This window comes from Pelodiscus sinensis, chromosome 18 (assembly GCF_052426305.1).
Source record: "Pelodiscus sinensis isolate ZL-2025 chromosome 18, ASM5242630v1, whole genome shotgun sequence".
In the NCBI taxonomy this organism is placed as follows: domain Eukaryota; kingdom Metazoa; phylum Chordata; order Testudines; family Trionychidae; genus Pelodiscus; species Pelodiscus sinensis.
Genome location: NC_143069.1, coordinates 27,665,661 through 27,676,652, shown reverse-complemented (window position 1 = coordinate 27,676,652; position 10,992 = coordinate 27,665,661). Strand labels below are relative to the sequence as shown.

General features: G+C 46.8%; 1 protein-coding gene across 1 annotated transcript; it reads left to right on the top strand.

Moving 5' to 3' along the window:
- Nucleotides 1-922: 922 nt before the first annotated feature.
- Nucleotides 923-9,543, top strand: LOC149523337 (uncharacterized). The gene is made up of 6 exons (XM_089770426.1): nucleotides 923-958; nucleotides 3,108-3,180; nucleotides 5,046-5,084; nucleotides 5,677-5,970; nucleotides 6,333-6,401; nucleotides 8,858-9,543. Exons 1-6 carry the CDS (start codon nucleotides 923-925, stop codon nucleotides 8,971-8,973), a joined length of 627 nt encoding a protein of 208 aa, XP_089626552.1. The 3' UTR covers nucleotides 8,974-9,543.
- The last annotated feature ends 1,449 nt before the right edge of the window (nucleotides 9,544-10,992 follow it).

Here is a 10,992-nt window from a genome sequence, read left to right as displayed (position 1 = left end):
TAGCGCTTGTGACCACAGCGTCTCACTGGGAGCTGTACATATTTACATAATGTCTTAAAACGTCTTTACAACCTTCAAGCAGAAATGAAACCTTTCATTGTGAGCTGAATGTAACGTTCGAACCCACAATGTTGTGTTTTGGTTTTTTGAATTGCTCTTTTTATTTTGTTGTGCTGAGAAATTCACTTTTTTGGGGGTTGGCATTAACCCAAAACCATTTTTGTTCAATTTAGCTTGGAGGTGAAACTTTAGTTATTAGCCCAGCTCCAAGCCCGAATTCCCTTCCCTGCAAACACACCCCCTGCTATTGATTTACTGTATCTTCCATGAGGAGACAATTGAAGGGGCTGTTATGAATCATACCTCGCTTTTATCTGGTGCCCCTCCTCAGCAGACGTCAAAGTGCTTTGCAGAGGGAGGTTAGTTTCGTTATCTCTAGTGTATGGATGAGGAAACTGAGGCAGCTCTCTGCTCACTGGGGATTCTCTTGACTCAGGGTCTCCAGAGGTGTCTGAATAATGAATTCAATGTAACAGAGAGGCTGTTGCTGGACTTTGACCCCCACGGCAGGAAGATAAGGACCGGGGGCAGGGTACTGATAAGGAGCTCTTGGCATTGCTGTCCTGCATATATCTAACTGGGCGTGCCTGCCTTCCATTCAGAGTCAATATCTCTGGTTCTGACTTATTGATACCTAGATTGCAAGGCCAGTTGGGACCACTGTGGTTATCTAGTGTGAGCTTCTGTGCGACAAAGCTATGAGTGGGATGCAGGGGTCAGTGGGTGAGATCCTCAGGCCTGGGTGATGCAGAGCATCAGGCAAGGAAAACAACGGCCCCTTCTGTCCTCATCCTCCAGCCTTTGTGGGGCCCGGCTGAGCAAACACCCCTCAGGAAACCCAACACCAAGGCACATTGTAAAGATGTTTCATAAATGTAACAAGCAAGAGGAGATGGAGGTGAGGGCTGAAATAGGAGCTGCCTGTAACTAAAATAGATGGTGCTGTGGTTGCCGCCACATGTGAAGACCTGACCTGTTTGTGCTAGATATAGATCCAGAGACGCAGCCACAGGCCCCTTCTCTGTATGTGCTCACTTCATTATGAGATCCTGTTTGCAGGGCTGGATCCTCTCCCCTCACCAACCTCATCCCCATAGCCCAGCTGCACGAGCAGCCCCGAGCAGCCGTGTGCACAGCAATGCAGATCCAGAGCCATGCACCTTCCATGAGGCGGAGATCTCCACATCAGCCATCTGCCACGCTCACTTTTACCTCGAGGATGGTCCCTGTGCTACATTCTCAGCAGGGCTGGGTGGCTGGGTGAGCGGCCCCTCCTCCTGCACCTTGGCCCAGTCATTGCCAATGCCATGAGACCCTGGTAAAGGATCTCTGAGGTAGCCCATCTTCTGCCGGGGGACGGGAGACACTAAGCACTGCCCCTGCTGACCCAAAAGCAAGGTCTCTCCTATGCAGAGGGACAATTCTTCCATGGAGATGCCTGGCCTAGCCCTCAACCCAGCTGCTGGCATTGCAGTGTGGCCTGGGAAAGGGGGCAGAGCTTGAACATTCCTCTGCTCAGCTGATCCCTGCCTCTTGTGTGCCCCTGTTCTCAGATGGGGCTTTGGAATGGGGGCGTGGCCAGGGCTTTCCTGGAACCATCCAATGCCCCGCTGCTGGGGAGTGCTGTGCAGAGACCGGAAGTTTTGTTTTATCACTAGAATCCCGGAACACCTGGGATGTGCCCCAGCGTGTGATACTGAACCTGCGTGGAGTTCACACTGTTGGTATAAGTCACTGCCCGGTGTGAGCCAGGGGATTCCCCCCTGAAGACAGGGAGAGCACTGGCCTGGGTGTGGGGAGAGGCATGTTGGCGCCCAGTGAGTGGGACCAGCAATGGCCTGTGGCTAGTAGTGTGTGTGCTGCAAAATGTACATCAGATACCAGCGCACGGCGACCTCAGGGAGTCTGCCCCTGCGATATGGGGGAGGGGGAATGGTGCATAGTGTTTCCACTCGCACCTCTGGCCACACACACGTCAGGGCTACTCCCAGACATGCGACAAGAGACCACAACCTACAGGTTCCTCTTCTGCTCCCCAGGGGAGGAGGGGACCGGAGACACAGAGCCGCCAGGGTTCTCCTCGGAGGTCCAGATGCTGCTGCAGCGTCCCCTGGCTCGGTCACTGGCTCCTGGGCCCCATGATCCTTCTGTGGCTGCTCTGTAAGTTTGGGGAGAGCTCCCTGCCCACAGGGTCAGGGAGGGGAGGGGGTGTATCTCTGTGCTATAGGGAGCAGAGAAAGAGGGAGGTTTATGGTTCTGCTGGGAAGAGGGGACATAGGGTCTGGCTTGGGGTCAGAATTACATTAAAAATATTGAGCAGGTTAAACGGTGACGAGACCTGACTATTTCACTGAGAGCTGGATGGCCAGTTCATCTCAGATTGAAAAGCTGGATATAAATTCATGGCGTGCGTTTTCCTGCAGCATCTGAGATGATTTTTATTCCTCTTCCCAAGTTTGTAACTACATCCCATATAATACCCTTGTGAAGGCATCATAGACTCGTATATATGTAATGGAACCTGCAAGCAATCTAGCAATTCAGACACCCATTTCCTATAAAAAATTCTTGCAATTTGGCCATCTGAAAATGAGAGCGCTTGAATTAACTCACATTGTAAACTCTTTGAGGCAGACTCTACCTGTTTGTTCTGTGTTTACACGGTCTCTAGCACAATGGGGATCTGGCTTATAACTGGGGCTCCTAGATGTTACAGCCACTGAGAATACTAATGACACATTTACAAAAGTTACATTAAAATGTTACTGAAGTTTCAAATTCAAAAGCTCTGATGTTCTGAAATGCCAGTATTAACATGTAGAAATATTGGAAAATGTTCCATGCTTGATGGTCTGAGTTTCCCAAGGAATTACCAAAGGAGGGGGATTTCCTCTTATAAAAAGAATTTTTTTTAACAACTAGATTATTGATGTCAAGGAGAGTTTTTTCTACTGACATGAACCAATTTCTGGTCATACCCTCAAACACTACTGGAGACTTTATAATCCCTCCCTATAGCTATCCAGACTTTGTTACATTCCTTACAGCGTCTTGCCACTATTATCCGCATTGAGACCTGTCACATGTGCATTGACTGTGCCTTCTTTCCTATCATCCATTGTGGGAAGATTGAATAATCAAGTCTGCAGAAAACAAGGTCTTTAGAAGGAGTAAAAAAGTTGAGGCTGTTTTAAACTTTGAAAAGAAATGGGAAAAATCAGACAAAAGGTTTGTTTATTTCCCCAGGCTCCTTTTCCCTAATTTTTCATCCACCCTTCATTTCCTCATATCTACAATGCGGATGCTGGTGCTGACCTCCAGCAGAAAGGCTCTGATACTGAAACTAAATCTGGGAATATTCTACATCAAGAGAAAGACTTTGCAAAGAGCCCTCCCCTAATTAATATTACAAGATGTTTAATTGTTTTATAGAGAGACAAGAAGGGAAGAAGCTGTATTTCTCAGTTTGAAAAAAAAATGGTTACAATGAAATTTCTGCTGAAATGGATAAAGTTTTAAACGTCATGATTTCCATGTGGCCATATCCCAGGCTTTGTCTACATTGCAGTGTTTTTGTGCAAGAAGCTTTTTGCAGAAGAGATCTTGCACAAAAACCTTATGGTGTAGACATAGCCCCAGAGAGGAATCCTGTCTTTACTAGTTTGGAGGAAAAACACCCTCTAACTACTGAGTACCTGTACTTGTTATCACTTCTGTACATACATAACATTCCGCTTGTGAGTAATCCCATTAAAGATAAGAGGGCTACTCCTATGAGTAGTGTTATGCATGTGCTTAACTATGTGAAGGCCCAGGGACTAAAATTGTGTCATTTACCTAAATTATAGTCTCTTCTGGGCAGTGGCTCTCTTTTTATTGTGAATAAGCTTTCGATTTTTATCCGTACATGCCAAGACATGTCAATTTCACTGTTTACACAGAGAAACCAATGCATGAATACTTAGTTCCATCAGTAATAATAGAAATGTCTAGCTAGGAAAAGTAAGAGAAGTTCTGCTTGAGACGTTACTGAACTTTATTTACGATGTTTATTCAGTATATTTTGGTATGTTTCATTGGATCTTAAGCTTTCATTTTTTGGATCTCAGTACTGACTGTCATTAAATATTTATTATTTGTCCCTAATAATTTTCTTCAACTGCTATAATTTAATGAGACAAAAATGGAAAAAATATGCTCAGAAATAAAAGTCTATTATTATTATCCATTGAAATGGGGAATGGACAGAATGGGCTAATCCTGTGTGTCGCTTAGTGCTGTGAGCGCTGTACAATGTGTGATACTATAAGCCACGGAGAGGGGCGTGTTAAGGCCCCAATCCTGGAGTCAGATCTGTGTAAAGATCCCATGCCAGCCTGGATCTCACTGCAGGGCAAGAGCCTCTTATTGCTTGGATTTTTTGATTGTTACTTACTTTCATGTCAGTGTGAGCATGTCCCCAGCACAAACTCTTTGGCTACGTCTACATTGGCCCCTTTTCCGAAAGGGGCATGCTAATTTTACAGGTCGTAATAGGGAAATTTAAATAAAATTTAAATAAATTTAAATAAATTTAAATAAAAATGTCCGCCGCTTTTTTCCGGCTTTTAGAAAAGCCAGAAAAGAGCGTCTACACTGGCCCCGATCCTCCAGAAAAAAGCCCTTTTCCGGAAGATCCCTTATTCCTGATTTTAAGTAGGAATAAAAGATCCTCTTAAAATCAGGAATAAGGGATCTTCCGGAAAAGGCTTTATTTTCCGAACGATCCCTGTCTAGACTGGCGCTTTTTTCCGGCAAAGTCCCGAGCCGGAAAAAAGCGGCAGCCGTGTTCATGCAAATGCAGCGGGGAAAATTTAAATCCCCGCTGCATTTGCAATTCCGACTTGGCTAATCTGCATCCATTTTCCGGAAAAGGTGGCCAGTGTAGACACAGCCTTTATGATTACAGATTCCCTGTTTCTCACCCACTCTGCTCTCTGGTGCAGGTGCCGGGGTCACAGGCCAGGACTTCTGCAGCTCCCCAGGTGAGTGTGTGAGCCCAAGGGACATGGGAAGGACAAGAACAGGAGAGAAAGGAACAAAATCCCCAGGCCCTTGCAATGGAAGGAAGTGGGAGGGAAGAAACCTTTGCAGTCCCTGCCTGAAATCCTGTTAATTACAGTTAATTCAGTGATTAATACTCACAGTGGCTGACCACAAACTTGAACAAAAAGGAAGCGTATTTAGAGACAGATTCTCAGGTGGGGTAAGCCAGTGTAGTGTTGTAGATTCCAATGGACTGTGGCCAATTTACCCCCAGCTGGTTAGTTGCCCTACTGACTGCGCTGAAGCATAGACTGGGGCTCTGGCTTCAGTGACTCTGATGGAGATATGGTTGTTTATATCAGCTATGATCTGGCTCCAATCAGCAGGAATTCATGATCCCCCTCCCCCCGTTCTATCCCTCCCCCACAATAAAAGTTTAAATAAGCAAGTCTAACTTGCAGCTTTAAACTGCATTTATAAGAGTTTCCAAGTGACCAGACGTTTCTCCTTTCATCATTGATACAATTCTCATCCCAGCTCCCTTTCATTCCTCTCCCGGGCACACACGTCCATGTCTGTTTGTCGTTTCAGGTGATCTCCCTGCACCTACGCTGTTCCTGAATCCGACATCGGCTCAGAATGGGGAGACCGTTTTAGTCCGATGTGCAGGGTTTCGATATGCTAATGTTACCAAAATTGTTTTCTGCAAAGATGGGGTGGCTCTTTCCAGCCAAAAATTTAAAACAGGACAAGCTAGTTACACTTTCCTCCTGAAAACCTCCATGCAGAGCGGAGGGCGCTACTCCTGTGGGTATCAGATCAAGGATGAGAAAAAGAAGGAGGTCAATTCTGCTCTCAGCGCCCCCTTGCAACTGAAGGTCACAGGTGAGCGGTTATAAGCCACACAGCACGGCCAGGAGAAAGGGGTGAAATGGTGGGTCTCAGGCATGTAGTAAGTGATTCCATGCGACCCCTCCCCATCCAGCTCCCTCTTTGAATCATTTTCTTCCCCAAAGCTGCTCCTTTGGTGGGAAAACACCCATCTCCTCCACTAGTATTAATTAACTCCAGTTAAAACAGTACTGAAGACAGGGCAGTTTGTAGCTTCGCATGTATTGAAAAGGTGAGTTATGGCTACGGGAAGCCAGGAGCCAGACCTGAAGATATTCACTCATGGTAGGATGCAGATCCCACCTGAATGCATTCCCAGCTAAGAGGCTGTGATATTTCCTGTGTTTGTTGCCTAGAGAGAAAGGCTCCCTCTGACGACAGCCCTGTCACTGACCAGACTGAGAAAACTCCACCTACGGGACATGGTGAGTGACTGTATTCACAACCGGCCTGAGTCCCACAGTGCTCAGCATGCTGGGAGCAGGTTGGGGTCACAGATCTTTAAAATCTCACCCTGACATGGAGTCCAGTTGGCTGAGGGTCATGCCTGAGTGCCGGATGTCTCCTATATGCAGAGCTGGGGTGTGTGTCCGGTTGTAGGCCTTTCCTCAAGCAGCCCCCATCCAATCTCCCCATGGCAGAGAGCCTGAGGGCACTAGCACACATAGGGAGGGCCAGGGGTGAGAGAGATTGTACCCATCTGTTTCCTCAGAGCTGCTCCCCTCCTCACACCGGCAGCAACTCCAGGGCTTGTGTGAGGAGCTGGGCACATGTTAGGGGCCACTCCCATCCAGCCACTCAGTGTTCGCTGTACCAAGGACACTGGGAGTATCTTTGGGGCTTGGTCCCTTTAAGGTCCCCCCCATTGGAATAGCAATATTTGCTTTTCCCTCCTAACTAAACCCACCAACTCCCCCAAAACACAACCAACCTGCACCCTCCGCCCTGGCACCAGCAGGCTGTCTGCTGCCATCACTCTGCTCATTCTGCTCTTTCCCCCACCCTGGGTCTGTCTGGTCTATTTTCATGGCCAGCTCTTTGGGGGAGGAGCCATCTGTACAGTACCTAGCACACTGGGCCCCTATCTTGTTTGTCCCAAAGGATGTTTTGTCTCCCTCGTCAGGGACCTTCCATTGGGATCAGAGGCTCAGGGGCCCAAAATGCCCAGCTCTGGTCTTCGTGTGTCTAGGAATGGGAAATGGGGCTGTACCATAGGGAGAGAAAGTGTCCAGTCGCATTCAGTGACTTCAGCCTGAGTCTAGGACTCTAGTGTAATATCTCCATCCTTCAATGATCCCTCCCCCCGCCATGTAATCTCTTTCTCTTCCCCCCACATGCTCACCTCTGCCAGACAACAGCCGAGGAGACCATATCTTCCTTGTATTGCAGATGCTGGTTTTGGTCTCTCTAGGGATCTATTCCCGTTGCTCTGATTTTCCTCATGAGTTCTAAATGTGCTGCGTAGCTCCAAAATGTCCTAGCAGTTTTGTTCGGAGGTCCCACTCCATCCTAGTTTAGCTTGTACTTTGACTTTGTTGGAATGGGTATGGAAAACCAGGGTAAATCTGTAAGCTCCAGTGTTAAACTTTGGGGCATTTGCCTGCTCTCACTTGCAGGCTGGGAGCTCTGTAGCAAAGATTGCAGTCTGGGTCTAGCGGTAGTCAGTCTGCCAAGAGCCAGCAGGATGCAAGGTGCAGTGAGATGAGACTCTGCCTTATTGTTTCAGATAATCTCAGGTTCTTGATTCTAAGAAATAAAGCAGTGTGGTTTTAATCTTACATTTCTGCCTGTTTTGAGACAAAAAATCTGGCTCATTTGAGGTGTGTGTGTGTGTGTGTGTGTGTGTGTGTGAGAATGCACTGTTCAGAAATAATCCAGAAGACTCCCTAGGGCAGTGAGACCTGTTATTGGCTCTATGCCAGAATAGAACTTCTCATGTATATTTCTGGTTTTGGCCAGTAGATTGAAAAATGAAAGTCTTTGGTTGGCAATTTGTTATTTTTCGGTGATTTCTGACTCCCTGAAAATAAAAAAACAACCACAAAGATTTTGATATTTGGGGAAAAGTTGAAATTTTCCCACCACAAGGCTGTGTCCACACTAGCATGAATTTCCGGAAATGTTTAAAACGGAATACTATTCCGTTTTCAGTTTTTCCGGAAAAGGAGCGTCTACATTGGCAGGCTGCTTTTCCAGAAAAGCCCTTTTTCCGGAAAAGCGTTTGTGGCCAATGTAGACGCGCTTTTCCGGAAAAGAGCCCCGATCGCCATTTTTGTGATCGGGGCTTTTTTCCGGAAAAGACTACTGGGCTGTCTACACTAGACCTTTTCCGGAACAGTTTTCTGGAATAAGGACTTATGCCCGAGCGGGAGCAGAATAGTTTTTCCGGAATAGAGGCTGATTTTGTACAGTAGAGCATCGTTGCTTTTCCGGAAATTCAAGGGCCAGTGTAGACAGCTTGCAGCTTATTCCGGAAAAGCGGATGATTTTCCGGAATAAGTGGCCCAGTGTAGACACAGCCAAGTGTTGACAAAACCAACTTTCTGTTTTACGTTTTTCATTACAGTTTTCTATAGAAAACAAAATAAGCTATTTGCTAACCAGTTTTAGGTCCTATGTTTTGAGGTCTCCTCCTATCCAGGTGGCCTTCCCACCAGCCATTTCAGCTCTAGAGCAATGACTGTCTAAATACACATGTGAAAAAAGCAATGAGTGCTAGGCTTGGAGATGTGTGCGGTGCTGCTCCAGCTGAGCCAGACCCCCTACCTGCCAAGCAAGACTTTGTCAGGAATGTAATTGTAGAGCAAATAATGGGCAAGATCCCCTTCAGGGCTGGATCTGGCCTGTAGATCACCCTACCAGGACTCCTTTTATGTTCCAGGGCTTGACATGTTTCCTTGCATCTGGATCCTGCGCTCCACCTTGGTCCTTCTCCTCCTGGTGTCTGCTCCAATCATCATCATTGTCCTGAAGAGAAAAAGGCATCGCTCGGCCTGAGATGCCAGACCAGATGTGAAATGGTCCCGTCCCTTCTACCTGCTTGTGTTGTCAGTCTTGTCCCTCTGTCTCCCTGGTTCCCCATTCATCCTCTCTGTGCTGCCTCCAATCCACCCATTTTGTTCTGGACTCCTCCCCACAATTTCCTGTGATGGATTCTCTGGGGTACAACCTGGATCTGGGGTACTGCTGAGCCTCTGTCTTACCAACCTAAGATCCCTCCCACACCATGATTTTGTTGGGACAAGCTGCAAACCACTGGCAGACACTGCACTTACACAGACACCCACAGGAAAGCGCACACCCAAATGGGTTACATGGATGATTTTGCCAGCCACTCATGAACCAACAATAGAGAGGCTCTAGCCACTTTCCCCAGCTCCCCAACTCAGGAACCCGATGTGCTTGGGGCTGAAGTCAAAACCCACTGGAAACATTCCCACTCTAAATTTTGAGATTTTTCAACCAACCAGTTGTAAAACCACCTCCCCTTACACCATTTGAGCTTTTTTTTTTTTAAATAAAAATGTGATACCTACACAAATACCTTACAGAAATTGAAGTTTGTTATCTCAGCTCTACTACTTTTACTAATCAAACTAGAAATCTAATAAAAAAGGTATCAGGTTAATTTGAGAGGAGCTGTTTTCCACAAATATTTATTTTTATGCAGCGCCAAATTTAGAAATAAATCGCTATTCTGAAATGTCCCTTACTCCTCACAGAATGAGGTTTACAGGGATGTCGGAATAGAGAGCCAGAAATAACGGGCTTACTGCGAAGATGAGGAATAGCTATTTCAGGATAGCTTTGAAGTGTAGATGAACCCTTCCTCTCTGGTAGCTTGTTTGCTGTTGTGAGCTTGTTCGCTAGTTGTGTGCCTGCTTGACTGAAGTTTAGTGTGTCTGTTTGGGGGGCTGAGTCTGGTGGCTGCTAAACATGGCTGAGAGCTTCCTAAGGAGGCTGTAACCTGCTGAGTTTTGCTCACCAATCTTGTTTGTAGGCTTCATGGGGGGGGGGGGCAGGGGAGAACTCATGGAGAAAACTTGCTTGTGAGAGAGGAGCTAGCCAACAGTGGCAACAAACAAGGAGTTTTGAGGGAAGTTAATAGAGGGAGTGAGAGAACCGAGCGTATGTCAGTAACACCTCCTGCCCCCCAAATTAACCCAAACATATTAAACTAACAAAGAAACCCTGCAAGACTAAAAATAACATGGGCAGGAGTCCAGCAGCAGAGTCGGGGCTGTCTAGTTCACTACACTGCCATGCAGCATGTACAGTTATCTGCCTCATCGTATTTGGTGCAAGCAACTTATGGGCCTCAGAAACTGAATATGGACTTTTGAAACCAGAGTGGCTGAACTTGCAGAGTGAAAGGAGACAGAGAGGTACCTAGAGGAGACTTTCTGTGACACAGCAGAGCAGTCCCATGCCGAGGTGACCACTGCTGTGCGCTTGAGAAGGATGAAATCCTTGGGGAAGAAATCATCAAGCTGGAGTGGAGGGAAATCAGCCCAACATTGAGGACCACCTTGTAGATGATTCCATGGTTTCACAGGATGTCCAGGGAAACTCAGTGATCTGAAAAAGATGGGTCATAGTGATGAGGGGATTTGAGCATTAGAAGTATGGACACTTGGGTTTGTGATGACTGGGAGAACTGCATGGTGACTGGCTGGTTGGATGCAAAGTTGGCGCATCGCTCATGACAACTGAACACATTTATTCCAGTGCTGGGGAGGAACTGGTGGGTGTGGTAGATGTAGGTGTCAATGGAATTGGGGATGGTAGGAGCGAGTTTCTAGAGGCCACATTTAGGCCAACTAATCCATGCTCAATTAGACAGGCAGGGTTTCAGGGTCACAATACACGGATGAAACAATGGTATTTGAGGGACAGAAGAGTGTTTATTAGGAACTGGGGAAACTTTTGAGAAATCAGGAGTCTATCCAGGATGGGTGGGTTCCACTTGCATCAAAATGGGACCAGATTGCTGGCATATAGAATTAAAAAGATTCT